At 38.2% G+C, this 21,794-nt stretch overlaps 1 protein-coding gene across 2 annotated transcripts in view; it reads right to left on the bottom strand.

Moving 5' to 3' along the window:
• opn7b (opsin 7, group member b) overlaps positions 1–21,794 on the bottom strand; it is a 55,685-nt gene that overhangs the window by 10,402 nt on the left and 23,489 nt on the right. The window contains exons 2-4 of one of the 2 annotated variants that reach the window (XM_077513479.1): positions 17,124–17,211; positions 14,167–14,329; positions 13,560–13,687 (exon numbers count right to left, since the gene is read on the bottom strand). In XM_077513479.1, coding sequence (XP_077369605.1) covers positions 13,560–13,687; positions 14,167–14,329; positions 17,124–17,211 — 379 coding nt within the window. The remainder of the gene's footprint in view (positions 1–13,559; positions 13,688–14,166; positions 14,330–17,123; positions 17,212–21,794) is intronic. The other variant, XM_077513480.1, reaches the window with a different exon arrangement.

Raw genomic sequence — 21,794 nt, 5'->3', positions numbered from 1 at the left:
AAATAGGCATTGAAGGGAAAAGATTATTAAAATGGTTTAGAAGGCAAACCTTTTATTAGTGGTGAGTTATTTAAAATAAATAAATAGCTGAGATTTGAATTTGATGAAGAAGAAAAAAAATGGCATTTATAATTGAATTTGAATGTTCTTAAAGGAGCACAATTATTAATAGTTGCTTTTCCACCAACAAGCCCAGGATCTTTGAGTTCTGGGTAAAGTGAGTTTTTGGTTGCAAAAGTTCAGCAGGGAATTTAGAATTGTGTTTTTACAGTGTCTTAGAGTTCTCTGTAATTAATTTAAATGAGTTTGATTGAGACGAGCTGCTGTAAAAATACTGACCCCTCAAAGTAACCACCTTAGGTTAGTGAGACCCTGCTGCCGAGATAGTACTTGGATGCCCCATGAGGAATTTTTATTGCCCTGGTAATTGTTGTTGGTGGAAAAACGGCCATTTATTTGAACAAGGTGAACATAAAAAACAAAGATGAAACGAAACCAGTAAGCAGAATTATATTAAATTGGATTAGACCTAGTCTTGGTGTCTACATTAGATGGCAACATGGTAATAAAAAGATAAGCTGAGTAGAAAAAGGGATATCGCTATGTGAAAGGTGTAGGATCTTTGCATTTTTACGACGTAGTCTATATCCTAAATAAATTCTTAAATGGTAGCTGACGCCTTACTACAAAAAGCGAGGGAACTGATTGTAAAGAAGGGAGATGATAAGCTATGTCACTCTGAGCATAAATGTGAGAACGAAAACAATGCCACACCTACGAGTGTCACAGTTGACTGACTACCTGTAAACTGATGATGAGTTTGATACAGTGACACTGCATATAACAATTATGGCAGAACAAATGGAGATGACAGAACTTTTGTTTTTCTTTAAAACTAAATAGGAAGAACTGTTTAACCTGCTTCCTTATGAATTCATCATTCATTCATTCATTCATTCATTCATTCTGATGTTGGGTTTCTTGACAACATGTAAGTAAGTGGAAATCAGAGCAAACAGACCAGATATCATCTATGCTAAAGATGATTTATTTGAGTAAAATGCTGAATTGGAGATAAATTAGACTAGTGATTAAGGACTCGCAAAGGGCAGAAGTGCTGATTGAAAATACTAAACTTACTAACTGGAAATATATTATTAGATAATTTGGATTCTTGATGAAAATTTGAGGAATGAATAAGTACTATAACAGTACACCCAAATTGTATATTCTGGTCTAAATTTGCACTGGAAGGGAAATATACATACATATATATATTATTACTACAAGGATATTGTGAATGTCCCACAATACCCTCTCAAGCAATTCGAAATTGTTTGGGTACATTTGGGAAGTCAGATTTTGACTTGCATGGACAAAATTCTTCTATGGCATGAAAGAAAATTGAGCTGTGAAATGAAAACCAGCAACAACTTAAAAGAAAGAAGAAATTGGAGAATGATGTAAATAAAGGTGTATTACACTTTTGTGCAACAAGGGTGTAATATTGAGATTGTTTTGATTGTAAAGTGGTTATGATGGAGACCCAACGATAAAACGAAGTAATTTTGTCGGCCCTAAGATTTGAAACAAATTACAAAATGATATCTTAAATTCCTGAGTGAAATTGTGACCTGTTATGAACTTTTGATGTTTGTGATTATACATATATAATTATACATGAATTGGGTGGATAATTATGCTAACAATTCTACTACTGAAATTGAATTGAGATACTGATAACAACGACAATGTTTGACAAATTTTAATAGATAGATGAATGTGAAAAATGCAGTTTGTGATTTAAATTGAACAATGATAGTAGTGGCTTTACGAAGATATTGGAAGGCCATTTGAACAGACAATTGATTGCTGACATGGTTATGAGTTTTGTTTAGAATGCATGAAGTAGAATTTAAGCCAGTATTTTATATTAATTGTGTACAAGATGATTGATATTCATGGTGGCTTTATTATTAACTACATATGGCTTTGGGAAAGATGTGTTACATTTAAACTTGATTATATGGTTGTAAACAATACAAGATGTAGTATGATACAATTAGTTTTGAAGAAATGCCAGACTACTACTATGCTATGGGTAGACTATAAAATTCTATCCGTCCAAGACATGTAAACTACAGTGTTCTTTCGCAAATTAGGGCCAGAGCGGTGAAGGCTACAGGGTCCCAATTGTTTTAAATTCCATAGTTGTTTAAAAAAAAAAAAAAAAAAGAAAAAAAGTGCTGATTTTGTGGATTTTTGTACAGCTGTGTAATTTTTTGGAAGAGGAAAATGACTGTATGAAGGTTAACCCACTGATATACGAGGGAACACTGTAGTGGAAAAGAAAAAAAGGAAAAATGAAAACCTTTTGTAAATATTGTGAAATTATTTTAAATTGCATGCAGCATAAGATTTATATGAAGTGGCTTGGATAATGATTTTGAGTTGTGAGCCATAAAAATGTCTCAAAAGGGGGGAGTTGGTAACAATACGGCAATACCGCATGTAAATTTTATATTTTTAATTTTTTAAGTTTTTATGTTTTTGGAATTTTGTTTTAGAATTTTGTTATACATGGAATTGATGTTTCTAATATTTTACAATTTTTGTTAGTGGCTATGGATTTTATGGAATTGAACAAAAAGTAAGACAATGTCAATATTAACAAGTACTGATTGATGGTCTTAAAAAATGTAACAATGAGTTGAAATTGTTCCAGAAAAACAACTGGATGTTATTATTATGGCAGAAGCATTGTGTGAACAGATCATGTCTCTATATGACGTACTAGTTATTTGGAGTAATGAATGAAAGTCACTTTATATGTTACATTGTTTAAGGGAAAAACAGAAAAGCGAGAAAAATACATGATCAAAGCATGGAGATAAGATAATTGATGATTAAGTAATTTGGGAAATTGTAAAAGGAACAAGACAGTTAAGCTCGTTTGAAATTTCGTGTGGTGGACCATTTAAATTTGCCTATTGTAATAACCTGTTAAGCCGTACAGATGAAAGAAATTTATTCAAGTGACTATATGAGAAGATTGTTTAAATGATAAGGAAGTGAAAATGTTTAATCAAATGCCAGATGACTCTCTATCTCAGCAGGAAGGCAAGCCTCCCATCAAGGGTAGTGACTGACTTTGATTAAAGGTCCAGCCTAAGGTGGGAAGGCCCTTGTAAGTGTTGTTGGCCCCGAAGGTTGTGAAGATCGCTGAACGACTCTCCTGGATTCACCTATCACATGGCACAAAACAGGTACCATTGACTAACAGCTTGCCAGGTTGCGGAACGAAGCCTGACTGAAGTGAGGTCAGAGCAGAAACAAGCAGCTTGACTCGCTGTGAAAAGTCTGACCAAGTAAGTCAGTGAAGACTTTGGGAGCACATTGTTTGCTACCCTCAAAGTTCCCCCAACCGCTGTGAAGTCCAGGACCTGTCTCACTGTGCAGGATGTGTCAGAAGGGACAACTCAAGGAGACGAGTCCCTTTCCTGAATCAAATGGAGCGTAAGATGCGATCAGACGCAGTTGGGGCTGTCTTTTTTATTTTGATTTTTGGGGCCATCATGAAGAGGAAGAGAGACAGCTGGTTGAATTATTAATGCTGAGAATAACATACAGAAACATTGGATAATGTACATTATGATATGCTTGAATTATTTTCAGATCCAGCCGACTATGACTAAAGATTAACATTGCCTCTGAGTGTAAATGTATTTGTTTTCGTAAATATGATCCTGCAGTTGAAAATCTAATTGAAGTAACTCATAGGTGATCTGAGACTTTGAGCAAATATATAATAAACAGGGGGGAATGTTAGAGTTATTGTGTATATATTATTCTATATTTTCTCATTACATAGTTAATTGCCAACTATGTATTCAGTATTTCACTATGGGTTTGGAGCTGCTGCATGTTTATTCAACCTGAGGACATCTGGAATGTGGGAATGAAGAACTACAGCCTTCAAGGATTAGTAGTCGTGACGATTTAAAGGATGTCCTCTGTATTTTACGACTGCTGGAGTTGCTTATCACATTGCTGCCAGTACTCCCATTTTCCTCAGAGGCAAGTGTGTAGCCTATTGTGTATGTTAGGGAATCCCAAATAAAAGAGGAGAAGTCGGGAGTTGTGTCAGAAGGGGCTGGGAGCTTGTGATCTGCGCACAACTCTCTGTCAGCTTCTCCTCGCGAGTAATCAAATCCTTGTGTCTTCTCATTCTTTCTTCTGTGTATTTTAAATGTTGCAGGTGTTGACTTGACAATTATTTAAAAAAAAAAAAAATGTGAAGCAAGAATGTACCAATATCTTTTCTCACTGAATGTACCTACACTGACACAATTACACCTTATACCCTTGTTTCACAAGCTTCATTGAGGCAAAGCTCCCCATTTTACTTAAATCTCAGCACGCACACCAAGCGAAAATGCCACAAAAAGACAATAAACACAAAGCTTTTATACAAATTACAATCAACTATAATCCCTCCGCTGTTGCTCAACATGCAGACAAGTTAGCCAAGTCATAGCTCGGCGTGGAACAATTACCGGTTTGATGTTACTGTGGTTTTAACAAGTTAAAATTTCAATAACCGCTAATATAGGCTGTCACCGGTAATGAGCTCTTCTTTTCTTTTTTGAATAAGCATGGCTCAATATGATTGGCCTGCCACCTGCAGAGTTGAGTAAATGAGCCACCTTTTTGAAATAGTAATAATAATAATAATAATTATTATTATTATTATTATTATAAAATGATGCCCCCAGGGCCCTGCGATTGGCTGGCAACCAGTCCAGGGTGTGCCCCGCCAACTGCCCATAGCCAGCTGGGATAGGTTCCAGCACCCCCAGCGACCCATGTGAGGAGCAAGCGGTTCAGAAAATGGTTGGATGGATGGTGCCCCCGGGTAATGGTTAGCCCTGAGGACAACATGAATAGCCCACATGCCTGTTGTAAAATTAGTTCAGCAGTGATGGAACGCTGTAACTTACTAAGAATTAAAATAGAAGAATGTTAACATTTATTTATTTATTTATGTATTTATTTAAACTTAATATGATGCACATTTGTTCGAGTCCAGGCCCCGGCCTTCCTGGGTGGAGTTTGCATGTTCTCCCCGTGCCCGCGTGGGTCTTTTCCGGGTACTCCGGTCTCCTTCCACATTTCAAAGACATGCACAGCAGGTTAATTGGGCGTTCCGAATTGTCCCTAGGTGTGCTTGTGCGCGTGGATGGTTGTTCGTCTCTGCGTGCCCTGCGATTGGCTGGCAACCAGTTCAGGGTGTCCCCCCGCCTACTGCCCAAAGCCAGCTGAGATAGGTTCCAGCACCCCCCGCGACCCAAGTGAGGAATAAGCGGTCAAGAAAATGGATGGATGGATGGATGGATGGATGATGCACATTTTGTATGTACTAAATAGTCTTTATTTTGTTTAAAAATAATATTTGACCCAATTTAAAAAAAATCAATAAATAAAATCTCCTTGTCATGGTTATCATACCGTCAGAATCGAAGATTGGCCCATGCCTAATCACAGCCAGCTGCCGCCTTGAGCCAACAACACTCTCATCCGCCGATTCCCACGTCTCGCAACAGGCCAGGCATTCACAGATACTACAGTGTGGAGCGCATGATGATGGTGGATTTTTGTCTGTTGCAGGGGTGGTTTAAAATCCCCCCCCCCCCAAGGGACTACTTGGTGAAATAATTTTGTAAATAATAGATAACGATTACAATGCCAAATCTAAAGACAAGTACCTCCATTGTAGAGCAATTCTGATTTTATGAACATTTTCTGTGACCGGTATGAGGGCGCCTGGATGGCATCCATGTCATATGAAAATAGAGTCCACAGACTCTTATGACACGGGCTTTTAATTTACTGTCTTATTTGTTTTTAAGTTTAACATTATTGTATTGTTTTTAAATGAGGCTATGTTTATTGCCGAGTTTTCTTTAGTTTTTAAAGTGCTCAATAATAAGAAAAGTAGACTTTATGCAGCATTCAGTACATGTTGAATTTGTCTCTTTAAATGAAAAGTAGCTTGGCCTTTACTTTCCCAACCAGATGCACTTTACATCACACAAGAAATTCTGTATCGATTATGTTGTCAGCAAGCTACAAACTCCTCTTTAGTCCCTGTTATTTCCATCTCCCCGTTTTCATTAGAGCTTATCAAAAGAAACACATGGCAGGATGAATCCATCAAGCAGGGAGGCCTCTGACTCATCCCTCTCAAATCTTTTGTTTTATGGGCTTCGATCCAGCTCTCACAAGTCAATCAACAGTCACGGGAGGCTGCAGATTAGATCGAATCGAAAGTGTTAAGATGTGTTTGAAAGTGTACCATTCTGTTCGTCATTAGGTGTCTATTAACAATAACAAAACTAGCTTAAGGCAGTTTTTCTGACCTTAATAAAAATGAAAGTGGCGAAGGGGGAAGTCTTTATCTTGCCATGAATCCTCATTATGTCATATCAACATTATAAATGCAATCGTAGTTCACTGCTACTTTTCACTTTTCATACACAAAGTGACTCAATTTGGCTCACATAATCAAAAGCACAACACCTAAAATCATTTACAAACACAACAGCTGGAGACATTCGTAAAGCAAAGTGAACAAAAGGTAGCTTATTAAAATTAGTAAAGGAACACACTTTGACAACATTTCAACATATTTACTAATAAATAATTTCAAGACATTTAAAAGCAAATGAAAGCAATAAACTAAAACACTAAAGTGAAATTGATTTGAAGACCTTAATCAAATTTTTTGGAGAAAAGCGTAGTTTTTAGCCTAGATTGAAAATATCTTTTACTTGGGGCTGATTTCACTTTGGTTGGCAACTTATTCTAGTTTGCTTGCAGCATAGCAGCTAAAAGGCGCTTCACCATGTTTGCGTTGAACTCTTGGCTCCACTAATTGACCTGAGTCTGTAGACTGTACTATTGGACTTTTATTCAATTAGGACCCAAACCATTCAGCGATTAGCAAAATTTTAAAATCTATTCTACAGTTTGTAATCCTGGATGACACAAGGTGAAAAATGACATTGCAACTACGGTTATTTTAAAGTGCTTTATAAAAGCTGAGTTGAGTTGCAGATGGGCACTTCAATACGGTTGCTGTGGTTTTCCTTCAAATGGTTAATCTGCTGAAATGTCATCCATCATACTCGGCAAAATTTAATGTGTTTCAATGATGAATGCAGTTTTAAAAGTCTGCATGTTTTGTTGGTTTATCAGACGCACTTTGTAGCATCTGATGATTTTGAACATAGGGCATAGAAAAGCCAGCAGCAATCTCTTTTTATCTACCTTTATCCTTGGATTAATTGGTCGATACGTTGCTACAAACACTTTGATGTGGCCTGTTGACTGATGGGATTAGTATGCAGACGTTCTACTGGAGCTCAACTGAAGCAAATAATTTTCTCATTATTTAGAATTCACCTAACATTTGACTGAATGTTGTTTTTTTTATGCTCATTTTGCTCTCATGCTCATTTCAATGTCGTTGGTTTACATCCTCCCCTTTCACTCTTCTCAGTGTGGAAACGCAGACACCCCAACACATCTTGATTAATCACATGCAGTGTTACAAGTAAAAAAGGGAAAAAACAAACACAACAAATAGGCTCAGAAGCCGGCTCTCATCGTTCATTCAGAAGCTGACTCGAAGAACTGGATCATTAGCAAAATATGTCACTTATGGCAAGACAGACCACATTTAAAATAATCAAGGTTTTGTCGTTTTGTCTTGATTTTTGTTGGCTACTCCAGATTCATCTACATTGAGAAAGTGGTGAGAACTGTTTTTGAAAAGTTGGAATTGATAAATTTCACAAAATATTCATTTTATCAGCTTTATAAATAAAAAAGAACATCACATAAAAGCATTTCTCATTCTGGATGTATAACTGAGTCCACCTGAACACACATTTCTAATCTAATTAAATCTCAGTCTGTTTTCCTTGGACCAGTCTAGTGCAAGTATATTTGACGGCAAGCCACTTTGTAATAATTCCACATGCGAAAAATGAAGCTTGTGTCAGCAGTCGGCAGATACTATCATGGTTTTGGGCCTTCCAGTTACAATGAACATAAACGTTCACATTATTGTGTCATCAAAGTATAAACACTTCTTTGCTTTTATTTTCCTTTCTCATGCATTTTCAACTCTCCATAGAAACAGCCTATACTATCTTCCACACACAAACAAAGCCCCACTAATTCGTCACATTCATCATGCCAGAGCGTTCACCTCCAAAGAGAAGACGTTTTCAAGTCAAGTCATTAATGTAGCCCGTAATCACACAAGAGTCTCAAAGGGCTTCACATGCGCACAGTTGACAAATATCAATGGGCATCCCCTGATCGAACCACAAAAGGGCAAGGAAAAATGTAAAAAAAACACATCAGGGGAAAAATGAGAAACCGTCTTTATTAGGGTCTAACCCCGCCTCCGGTGTGGAAGAAGAGTTTCTGGACTGCGACAAGAAATGTTCCAGTGTAGCAGAGTGAAGGAAGGTCTGCAGGTTTGATCCTTGGCTGGAACCTTTCAGTATCCAAAAAAATGTGTGAATGTAGTGAATTTTGTCATGTGACTGGTGCTCATTCCAGGATGCACACTAGGTGCTGCATTCTTTGATCAGAGGTTTAAGCGGCGCTTAGCTCCTGGCCAGGCAAGATAAATTTCACAGTTTTATACACTTTAACGCAATTTCCATGAAAGAAAAGCATATCGTTTTTTGGGGGAAATTCTTTGACTAAACCATCCAATCTGAAGTTATTGGAATGTTGAGCCACAGCAAAAGAGGAACGGACTAGATTTATCAAACAAACATGTTGTAACCGCTCTCATTTCTGCAGGGAAGAGAACTAATTTTTGTTTCGCAACACTACTACATAATAAATGTAGTGACTGCACAACATGTAAAACCTATTAACAGAAATTGACTTTTGTGAATGCTTTGAATACTAATATAGAAAATCCTCTATTTGCACCACCCGCGCACTATGGTCTAATAGGAGTTATAATGCTTGTTGCCATCCAGTCAGTTAGCTTGTCAGTAGCACCTTGTGTTGTGTGCTGAGAGGTTTGGATTATAAAGGCACAGACACAAATACGGTTTTATTTGTTTATTCACATCGAGAGGCACCGAAACTCAGAGACGCTGTACACAGGAACAGGTGGACAATAACAAGACAGCTTATATAGAGAATCTCTCAATCTCATCATAGGGCGTGGCAAGACATCATATGACAATAAGTTCTCCTATTGGCTGACATTTATCTGCCGAGATTAGCTGAAGTGCATTCACAGCAATGGCAAAGTTGTCAAATCTTCCTTGTGATTTCTCGGTCAGGTATTTTCAGGATGCCGATATTACTCTTCCAAGCAAGCAGGGGGGGGAGTTACATTTTTGAATGAAAGGTATCGTCAACTCCCTCACTATGCAAAAAAAAAAAAAAAAAAAAAAAAAAAGAAAGAAAGGAAAAAAAGGAAATACACATTGCTGCCTGCTGCCGCAGGAGTCATAAAGAGACAGAGTTGCCTCACTTTGATCGATTGTCGGCAAAACCGAAGTTTTTGGATATTGTTCCCGTCAATCAGGGTAAGAATGAATTTATATCACCTCATAGTTTTGATGTTCTGTTGGAATTTATAGCAAATATTAAGTCAACAAACGCGTGGACGATTAGCTACCCGGCGCTATCGTTAGCCTTTGGATCAAAACAACACTGGAGAACATTACCTTAGTGCAGATGTAGTCGTTTCTGGTCATTTTGGAGACATTTGACTGGTCGTGTGTACAAAGTTTGTTCTGTTGGCATTGATAGTAAATAGTAAGTCAACAAACGCATGGACAATTAGCTACCCGGAGCTATCTTTAGCCTTTGGCTAAAAACAACAATGGAGAACATTACCGTTATGCAGACGTATACGTTTCTGATCATTTTGGAGGGATTCAACCGTTCGTGTGGTCTTCCACAGTTTGATCCAGCGCAGACATTTTTCATAGTTGCTTGAGGGTTTAGGGAATGGAATAAAACGGACAGTGACTCTCTTTTGTGTCTCTCTTACACAAGCCGTGACTACCACAGGACTCTGGTTAGTCGATCGGGATAATGGCTATTACTCATACAAGCCGTGACTACTGCGTTTAACCATTTTTAGTGATTTTTTTTCTTGACTTTGGATAACCACGCATTCAAGCAATGCACCACCGGGAGCTGGATTGCTTTTGTTTGTCCGCAGCAAAACGCATGTGACATCGCAGACATGACGTCTTGCGTATTGATTGGTTTATAGGTTATGTGGGCGTGGTTTACGGTAAGGTCAATTAACTCATTTACTCCCAATAACGTATAAATACGTTTTTTAATGTTCTAAGTGTCCCAAAGACGTATTTATACGTTTTTTTGTTTTTAATGCTAGAGCATACAGAAGCCTTTGATACAGCCTCTCAACTGCAAAGAACGGTTGCAGAAATGGTAGTTATTACACAAACGGCCAGCAGGTGGCAGCAAAGCAAAGGAGATCAACCAGGGCTATCTAGAAAAAAAGCTCAATTACTTACAATTTTAAATAGATTTGTGAAAACTGATGAAACTTAGTTCTAATGCTAATTGCTGCAAAACAGAAACAGATAGAAACATACTTTTTTTCCTGATGAAAGAAGAGACTTTAATCTTTTTTTTTGATAGGTTGCATGCTTTTATAACAATAGAACACAATATTCTGTGGGCCTTGCAAAATCAGTCAAAATCCAGTAAAACAGCCGGGAGCCAACGGGATTGCTTCTGTGAAAATGGCTGGGAGTGAATGAGTTAAGGGATAGTTGAGCACCCCCACAAAATGCCTCTGAAGTGCACCATCTTGTACCCTAAGTTCAATAGGCTAGGCTCCATTGCTCTATGGACAATGCCACTTATTTCAAATATCAACTTCTGTCTTCAGTACTTGTCTATATGAAAACTGAAGCACTGACAGAGTGAGCACCTAATGTTTCACAGTATACGTAAATCAGGATTAATTTATCTGTTGGCCTGACACTGTTTTGCAACTTAATGTTTTGTGGGTGTTAGCGGAGCAGCTTGTTAAGTGCATAAAGTAATGTCGGAACAAAAGGGCAGCTTTGCTTCGTGGATGTTGGTAGGCGACTTGCTTTTTGTAGGCTACATAGTTCTTGGTGGGTTAGTCATGAGGGCATAATTGCTTGTGCTCATTTGCATTTCAGACTGTTGTATTTGTGAGTCTTGTAGTCTCTGGAGTCGTGTGTTCTGCATTATAGATGTGTTTCTGGGGGGAAGAAAAAGGTTCAAAAAGAGCCCTCCTAAAATGTGGCCTTGACTTCAATGACACAACTGGAGCTGAAAGGGTCCCCAGAAACTACTTGGAGGCAGAAGCGGCAAGTTTTTAAAACTCATTGCAGTTGCAAGGAAACATATACAGTAAAGCCTGAATTTCTCTGCGACCTCTAAAATGAGTAGAAACGTCCCACTAAAATATTCCATGTTGGAAGCCTCTTCAGTTGTCAAAATGTGAACAGCAAGATGCAGAGGACTCTTAAAATACGAATATTGAACTGGCAGATGTATTTTTCAATTGTTGGATCAAACACCATGTTGTGAATGTTGGCGTGTGCTTGTTAGAGAACAGCAAGTATACTGAAGCACTGAAAAGTTGGACAGCTGCATTAGAAAAAAAAAAAAAAGGAAAAAATAGACAACTTCAAATTTAAGCTTCCCTGTAACGGTTACAGCACAGCTTAGGTTTATTGTAAATTTTCCCCCAAAAGCACAATATCCCTACCGTTTTCTCAGTAGTGTATGACTGAGCTCAGATTAAAAAAAAAAAATTATTTTTACGAAGTTTGTATTCTCTGTATTTCCTAGTCAAATGTGTTTTTCTTTAGCGCAGTGTTAAACTTTTATACCTGTGCGAGTGTTAGTTTTGTTCTGAATCAACATTTAATTGTGTTTGTGAAGAGTGAGTCTAAAAGAGTCATTTGCCAGAGGCGGGCTTGGGTTAGTTTCAGAGCTAGGTTACGTAAAACGCACACTTGTCAGATTTTATTTGGACATGGTTATCATTTTTTAAATACTTTCATGTTTGCAAACATGAAAATGATCTGGACTAGTGAAGGATAAACTAAAATGTAATAGTTTTCTGGCAGGTAGCTTTTAAATTAGAGTGTCCTTTAAAAACCTACAACAGTAGAACTTAGCGGTTGTCTGATTTGAACTTGCAAATTGATATTCCACTTAAATGTCAGAACATCACTTACGATCAAATTAACATTCCTCTAAGAACAAAAAAACATTCTTGAATGTTGACAGAAGAGATGAGCTTTCCCATAGTGTCTACAGAATTAGAAACTTAGCTGCCGAACGTGCTGATCATTTGACAGTGAAATTAAAACGGGACCGAATATATAAAAGACTTGCAAGGCAATCAAAATACAATCATCATCAACTCTCAGCGTGGAACAATATGTGGAATGTGTTTGTTCTACCAAAATACATGAAATGGCCTCATTAAAATAGCCAATATTGAATGTTCTCCTTTTTACAGCCTCATTTTCTCATACTTCTAAACAGCTTTATTGCCACATTAAAAGAAAACAGTTAAGACAGTAAACCTTTATTTAAAAAAAAAAAAAAACGATGACATCATGCCATCTTGCTCCAAGACAGCACATCACTAATGTGGAATGGCCTCGAAGTTGCTTGCCTGGGCTCAGAATTGCACACAGATCAACTGTAAATATGTCATGCCACAATGACCCATTGCAATTTTCACTGCCGCTTGCAACGATGCTCTCTTACATATTATATATATTCACCGGTGAATAATGACGAAAAGCTCTCCGTAAAACCATTTAATGAAACACATTCACCTTGACAACACTACGACCTTTGAGAAGGACGTGGTACTTTTTGGAATTACATTCCATGTTTAATATACTCTACTGTATAGAGATGGATTACCTGGTGAGTGTTATTCAAAGGGGCATGGGCTGCGTGGAGTTTGCATGTAAATCAGTCCTCAAATAGAATAAAGCGTAAATGCACATCCACTACAGTAGGTGGCAGTAGCGCTTTTATTGTCAAAGAGCGCACAGTGGAGTATTGGCTCCCCTGCAGAGCGTATTGACAACAATTTTTTAGACAAATGACACTATCACAGCAGAGAATTGGTGGGTCGTGAAATATTTCCGTCTTCTCTTACGTAACTAATAATAATATACTGTAAATATACATGTAAATGAAGTTCCATTGTCAACCCACTTCATTTACAACTGGAGCATCTCCAAAATGCCAAAAAGGTGCATGGCCCAGCAACTAGAGCCCATCCAGTCTAATGTTGAGCTGGCCCAGTGGTCCAACTATGCTCTCCTCACCTATGCTAGAAATCGACATTGACAGGGCAGCTGAGAATAAAAACAGTACCCAAGTAGGAGTACTATTACTTTACAATAATAAGACACAATTAAAAGTTAAAATCAGGACTCCATATAATAACGTGATAGTCACCTTACCATAGTTTGGGCAGCAGACCTTGAGCCAGCAGACAGAAGAAAGCACCGTCAGGTTAGTCAGACTGCACAGGCCAAACAAAACGCCACAGAAGGCGTAAACGATGCAGGTGGTCTTATTATACAGCCACCTGGGTTGGGTGGGGTGGGGGGTCGATAAAAAAGAGGTGTTAGCGGGGGAGAAAGAAAACATTGCAACATTTTCATAATGAGGGGAACGGTTTTGGAATTGTGTTTTGTCAGCATTTTATGCGTAATGGTAAATGGCTAGCTAGCAAGCTGTAGTCATGATTCCAAAAGAGGTTACACAAACTTAAATAAGACTTTTCATGCTTTAAATGATTTCCAGCCACACTTATGTCACCCTTGCATATGTTGTTTATATGGGTTAAGTTACAGTATATGTTTTAGATGTGATTGCACTAAAGGATAACCCTAACCCTAATTTTTTTAAATCATTTTTGTAAGTCTACAACCAGCACGAATGTCTAATTAGTGTAATCTTTCCTGCTGCGGCAAGCTTGACATATTCATCAAATTCACAAAAAGAAGGCCTTGACAGATGAAGACGACATAAGTGATGTAATACAGTAGATAAAAGGAGACTTACTTATGAGTGTAGGCTGATGGTACAGCAATAGGGAACAGGGAGATGGTCATCATCAGGTCGCTGATGGCCAAGTTGACAACAAAGTACTCAGCTGGCTTCAAGGAGGACTTTTTTCTATAGGCCACGAACAGCAGGATCCCGTTTCCCAGCATTGACAGCACACCTACCAGGGACATTTACACAATATTTGATCAGAGTTCTCCAGCAGCTGAACAGTTTTCTGTAGAGGATAAGTAGAGCCGTAGTGGATAATATATAAATACAATTTTGTAGACAAAATGTAATGTTACAAGCATTTTTAACGGGGGGAAAAAAAACTCACAATGTATGTGAATAAAGTCAAAATGTAGTTTCCACAAGTGTATGAGGTCTGCCATACTATGTAGTCATCTGGTTATATCATTCTTCTAGTTGATGAATAAATTCTATGGAGTCGGTGGCGGCCCTAGCTTGACTAGCGCTCTGCCTACGCACAAACCCTCTTTCCACCTACACATTGGGTGGGTCTTGTTTCTCATAATTGCAACGCTCCATGCTTCTCAATGCTTCAAATGCAACCTGGAAGTTGTTCTCATGCCGACTCAACTGTCCACAGGGCCACAGACATATACGGCGGACTAACAAACAATAGGACAAAGCCAGAGGGCGGCCATCTTATGTTGCTACTGTTAGTGACAACTTCTGTTCAGTTTAAGCCAGGATCCCGATATGGAGTAATGAGAGCCTCTCAAAGAACGAGCTGTTAGCATTGACCATTCAGAGTATATTATCTCAGTATCGTGAATCTTGACTTACAGAACTTAGTTTTACATTTCGCAACAAATTTTGTCCTGATGGGCTTTGATTTCATTTCATTGTTGACGGTCCTGACATAAACTTGCTCTCGCAAGATGAATTCTTGTGGTATTTGTGAGTTCACAAACTCCAGAGAATACCGCCGGTGGTTCGGACCAATCACAGAGCGACACTGTGTTTGAGGGCGGGATATGCAACTGCGTCGAAACCAGGAAGCCAGCGCCGACGCAGGGGCTAACGAACAAACCCAACATGGACAAATGGACTCTACAATTCATTCTGTTCTCGTTCTCGCAGAATTACTCACCGTTTCCTTGTTGAATGATGAACAGAGAGAGGCGCTTTGTGCATTTCTAGCTGGTAAGATATTCGTGTTTTTCCCCCCTTCGACAAGAAATTTTCACCCGCAATTGGTTAAAGAACAAACGTGTAGAATGTCGCAATTATCCAATCAGCTCGAATTATTGTACAGAATGTTCTGACGAAATAACTGTGGAGAAGTACCAGATCTGGCTATTGCCAGGTTAGTCCTGACAACATGATGTAGACAAATCTTTGAGTAGCACTCAGCAATAAAGAGAAAATTTATAATCACATTCTTACTGATAAAGCCACACACTGTAGCATTTTTGCCATAGAGACAAAAAAAAAATAGGGTGAAAACCCTGCGTAGAAATCAACGTATTCAAGTTAGGTACACTTAGTCGGTGGAAACGTAAGATGGCCGCCGGTTGCTTCACTTCTCAGTAAGCGGCATTGTTAGCCCATTCATATATAAGTCTGTGCCTGCAGGGTGTTTCGCAGTCTAGATAAAATCAAGAGACCACTGACGTATTCTCTACGGAAGTCTTGTAGCTCCTCGACATTGACTTCTAAAAATGGCAGCGTACCAGCTGGATAGTAAATAAAGCAGGACTTCAAGCAGGATGTCAATTAAATAATTAATCTTCTGTTTTGGCATTTCCTTGATGATTTTAATTTGAATAGACGTATTTTGCTGATTGTCTGTTCTATTTTGGCCAGTATTTATTACTATTATGATTTAATTAGATTGGTTTGTGATTACTACACATAACCAAGCATCGTATTCAGGCTGTCATTTTGACAAATGCATAAATATAATAAAGCCTTTTTTTCATTTTACAATATTTTTTAATTCAACGTAATAAATAAGCAAAATATCAACGCTGTACGTATTTACACGTCACTCCAAATATGTGCTGCAAATGAGGGGCGTTGGGTGGATGGTGTGCTGGGGATTGTCGCTAAATTTGCAAAGTTGTTAGAAGTAACAGTGTTGATCATATAAGACTTGAAACAAAATGGATGTATTGTGTAATTCAAACCCATAGATGGTTGGATTTGTGACTAATGACAATGATGTGACGTAGTCCCCATGAAATAACGTCATCGAGGAACAATCGTCTCATTTCTGCAAGCATTTCTCACTACTTCAACATTGCCCGTCTGTTACTCTCCTCGTATCCTCAATAAGGTCTTTTTTTTTTTTTTTTTGCTAAAGTAAGAGAAGCAAGGAAGTTGCAAATAGAGAAATGAGATTGTCTCACACAATTGTCGAATGTCAAGCAATAAAAAGACCTCCATCGCTGGTTAGCTTGTGTTTTGAATTAACCACTCAACCACACACTTTTCAGTCCTATTCCAACCAACAACTTGCCAAACTTAGCTCAATACAAAGATATTTAAACATCAAAGATGTTATACATCAATCGCCTCTCACCTCAACGTTTATTAGCAAAATCCTTAAGTAGCCCCTTTAATGTCTACACAAGGAGGCGCAAAATGTCATCGTATAAATAGAAAACCTTTTCCAATTCCAGAAACCGACTGTAACTGCATGTATACCTGGAACAGCATTAGCACAATCAAATTTAATTACTTGTACTGGTAGTAAATGTGCGTCAACATTAGCCAAAACGTATAAATGTAAAAGTCAAGATACTCATCTTAAAGCAGTCATATTTATACTTTTTAAATCATGGATTGATTCTCATAATTGGATATTGGTTTCTGATGATATTATGACTTTTTCTCATCATAATGAATTTATTGTAAAAGTAGTTGCATCATTTTCCTTTTTTTCATTGTGGCCTTGACACACTTTGTAGTATTCAATGCAGGAAAAAGAACAAAACCCTCACCAAATATTGTATACAGCGTCCCCATGAGGAAGTCATTCTCTTTTGATATACTGGACACAAATAGATATGTTTCAGAGGCATTTCCCATCTGAAAGAAAAATGAGAGAAAAGACACAATGATGGATACAATAATTAGAAATAATGTTTTCAGCCCCTGGCCATTTACAAAACAAACAATTTCCGCAAAGAATTTACACAGTCGTTCAGAACTATAACCTCCATGACAGATCCAATTCCATAACTATAAGCAACATACCGTCAATAGTCTCGGCTAGCATAGTTTGTATACCTTTTAGAAATAAATGCGGAATACACTGCAACAACTTTGCTTGGCACTGTGTCACCCTTTGTCACAGGGTTGTGTGTGGTGTAGAAACCAAAAGCAGGACACCAAACCACTGGAATGATGAAAAAAAAATCCTTTTATTATCAGCTGTGGCCAGTCCGCTGACAAATGAGTGGGCACTGGGCACCCACGCAGGTAACTTCACAGTACAGATACACAGCAGTAAACTTCAAAGCCCAGATAGAAACCCTTTGCAGACCGGAAAAGGGTTTTAGGGCCAGGTCACCTAATACTCCATAATTAACAGGAAGTGGGACAGTCATATATCCGCACTTCATTATGTCTTTAATCCATGAATTGTGATTAACGAGATGGACACATGTATAATTTGCTGTCGTAACAAAATCCCAAACAGCCACAGGGACAGGAAAATGTGTTAAGGCAGTACTCATGGATAGGGAGAAAGGCTGGGTGGGAACAACATGGCAGGAGACGCAGGGATCGACCGGCAAAGCAAGATCAATACAGCGACAAGTCTTTAGGGAGTTTTGAATGGAGCGTATGAAAATAATCTGAATGGATGAGTCATCAGTAGAACCTCAAATACGTGGGCATAACTGACCGGATGTCAGCGGTGGACACGTCCGTCTGTCCGTCAACCCATTGTCGACGCATGCCCCCGTTTTCGACGAAAGTGCACGATTTTTCGGCGAGTGCTTTATAGGGGTGTGCTCAAAAAATCGATACGGCAATATATCATTGCGGGCCTCATTACAATACGCGTATCGATACGCAGGCGTCAGAATCGATATTGCTTGTTAACTTTAAAGAGGCAGTTAACGTTTGCCGTTGCAGCTTGCATTGTAGCTAAAAAATAAAAACCAGCAGCGTCTTTGAAGTTAATTGCCCTCAATTAATGCAAAAATAGCTCACCAGTGATTGGACACTGTGTGTTGCGAAGAAAAATTAAAGCAGAGGAAGAATATTAATATTTATTTACTTATAAACTTAACATTGCACATGTCTTAATGTACCAGTTTTCCTATATTTTGTTTAAAAACGAAGTAGAATGTGCTACATGAAAAAAAATGCTGCTTTTGTTTCCCCAAATATTTCAAATAAGCACATTTTAGAGCTGTCATTTTAATACGTTGATAGTTTTGCTCATATCGGCTCATGCCTATTAATAATTGTTCCCGGTGTGTCTGTGAAAGCTGCAAATTTAGACCAGGCACACCGCTTTGGTGGTAAACCAGAAGAGCTGCTAACAAAAATATTTTTGTCAGTCAGCATAACAAACATATCCTTTAGGCATACATATGACTATTATAAAATGCAAGAAAATTAATGTGACATATTGAGATACGTATCGCCATGAAGATCAAGTATCGCGATACATATCGTATCGCGGCCCCTGTATCGTGATACGTATCGTATCGTGAGGTTGGCGGCAATACCCAGCCCTAGTGCTTTATGAGGCGATGCCTCGAAAAAATACACGGCTGAGTACCGACTGAAGGAGGTTTTCGTCGAAAACCGGGTCAGTACAGATGGTCCTCATTCTGTGTATTTTCTAGGTAGCCAAATAGATACCATCAGTCCAGATACAGAGCAGGTAATTTCAAAGTCCATATAGAAAGCCTTTCGATAATTGGGGAAGAGTTTTGCAGTGCGTTTTTCCGTATGGCTTCTGCATGGACTGCACTTCACACGTTGCGTGTCCGGAAATCTGCACCCGCCTGATAGCGTGGCTATTTACAAAATAGGACTCTATATACACATATAGAGTCCTATTTTGTAAATAGCCACGCTTGTCTGTTGTAACATTGATATGCTTTTTGGACATTATTTCTGGGACTTCTACCATGACTCTTCTACCATGGTTAAGTACATTTTGTGTTTAAATAGTGATATTTTGTCACGTTGAATTTATTCTGAGCTGATTTTTTTTTTGTCTTAAATGTCCGACTCATGTCATGCTATATAGTTAGCTAGCTTCCCTCCCCCAAAAAAGTATGTTAAGTACGTTTTGCGTTTAAATAGTGCTATTTTGTCATGTTTCATTTATTCTGAACTGATTTTTTTTTTGTCTTAAATGTCCGACTCATGTCATGCTATGTAGTTAGCTAGCTTCCCTCCCAAAAAAAACTAGTTCGCAAACGGTTTTATTTTGAAATATACCGGATTTACCTTGATGTGAGACGCCCGACTTCCTCCCCGGCTCGTGTAATTTCTTCAGCTTCATGAAAATCGGCATCCGGAAAAAATAGAACACTTGCGGAAACCTTCCACATCACTGCATCCATTCCGCACCGCAGACGCATCGCACCACAGCTGGTGTGAATTGACACGTAGACTTGAATGTATTCTATCCTTGCGGCGTCCGTACAGCCACCGTACGGAAAATGCACCACGTCCCTTCCACAGCCAGTGTGAATTGGACATAAGGTGGATTCCAAGGCAGGACGGAGCCAGCCGGGTCGTCAACAGAAGATCAGCTCATGGGAAAGTCTTGTAATAACTTGTATCGAAAAACAATACGTGGCTTTAAATGGGGAGCGTGACTGGCCGACCTGGTTGTGACTGAGAATGTGACCTCCATGAAGGACTCTACATCCCTGGATAATCTCGGACTCGTTCACATTCTCATCAAGAGAAATGAGATGAGTCCAGGTTGTAGTCACACAGATTAAATTCTGGCGAAAAATCATTTTTGTCATGCAAACAAAGCAGTTATTTGCATACAAAGTATGACCTGAAAATTCATTGTTCTTTGAGACGCTGACAAGTTGCTGAGGCAAACCTTTTAGATGAATTTATGTGCTGTGATGGCATGAAAATGCATTCATAGCCTTTTTTTTTTTTTTATTTACTCCATGACTTCACTTCGACTAAAAGGTAGCAAAAACCGGCAAGAGATGTACGTGTCGGCATCTCTGAGGTGGGCGGAGGGTGCACTTGAGGGTAGTTGTGAAGCTTGATGTGGATGAATCGCATACACTCAGTAGCTTTAGATTATCTTCAAAGCGAACCATGCTTTTATTCTAAGACTGTGCATATAAAATGGCTTGTGAGTACTGTAGATACAACCCAAAACAGGTGAGAAGTGTTCTGGCCTGTACTAACACTCTTTATAAACAGTAAACTGCTTTTGCACTTTCTCCTTAATATTTCATATCGTAAAAGTGATCGTGTTGTGCATGCAGTTTGTGCTCTTTTTACCGCATCATGTGCTATAGTGTTTTGGGATGCAAACATACTTTTACCATATTCTTCTTTGTTTGTGGTGTGCTGGACTGCTTGCTGGGAGGGATGAATTATATGCAATTGTACTTTATTAAACCCCAAGGGTAGAATTCAATGTCACAACAGAATATGTGTGAACAAACAAGTTATATAAAAGATTATAAATATGCTTGTTAAAAGAAATAATGGGTGGTGGAATTGTCAATATTAGAGGGAGCAAATGCTTGTTCATTGTAACTTGTAACTAAGTGTTCATAGAAACATTGTGTCATCATCTAAATATTAATTGACATTTAAAGGGGACAGAAAACTGACTTTTTAATTGCCTCTACACAAATAATTGAGTCAGGTAATGAAGTCCGAGTTAAAATTGCATTTGTTGACTTTAACCTATTAAATGGAAGCTTCTCTCTCTCTCTCTCTCTCTCTCTCTCTCTCTCTCTCTCTCTCTCTCTCTCTCTCTCTCTCTCTCTCTCTCTCTCTCTCTCTCTCTCTCTCTCTCTCGAAAAATGTTGATTTTGGAAATATCCTCCTGACTACCAGCAATTCAAATTTGTCCTCTGTAGTGGACCTTTTTAAACCAGAATATCTCCCACCCAGTGCATACGATTGAATTAACTCCATTCAGAGCTTTCCAATAATACCAAATGTGTAGGGGTGCAACTTTGCTACATTTGATTGCATCATGAAAGAAAATGGCTTCCCTCAGTGCAAGCACTTTTTAGGGAAGAGAAAAAAAGCAAGTGTATAACAATTTTTATTGAACAAATTTAGGCTTTAAATGTTGTTAGCATGTTTTCTATAAGACTCTTAAGAACACATTCAAGTATTGTTTGAATTATTTTAACTGTATTTGAGCCTAGCATTTAAGTTTTAAAATAATGTCCTCTGTAGTGGACACATCATAGCTTAAAAATAAAAACTTCTTTTTTTTAAAAAAAAATTTCTTCGCAGTATTCCAGTTACTTCACGAAGATTGGGGAATATCAAAATAAACATGATTGGACAATATTTTTTTTTCTTGGTAGTCAGGAGGATATAATCTGTGTCGTGTTCAACAAATGCAGCAGTGTAAATTGAATTTCCCCATTATAATCAGTTTAATATATACATGAAATAGATGTATTGTAGATTGTGTA

The sequence above is a fragment of the Festucalex cinctus genome, chromosome 2, assembly GCF_051991245.1.
Source record: "Festucalex cinctus isolate MCC-2025b chromosome 2, RoL_Fcin_1.0, whole genome shotgun sequence".
Classification (NCBI taxonomy): Eukaryota; Metazoa; Chordata; class Actinopteri; order Syngnathiformes; family Syngnathidae; genus Festucalex; species Festucalex cinctus.
This window is presented reverse-complemented; position numbering and strand designations above follow the sequence as displayed.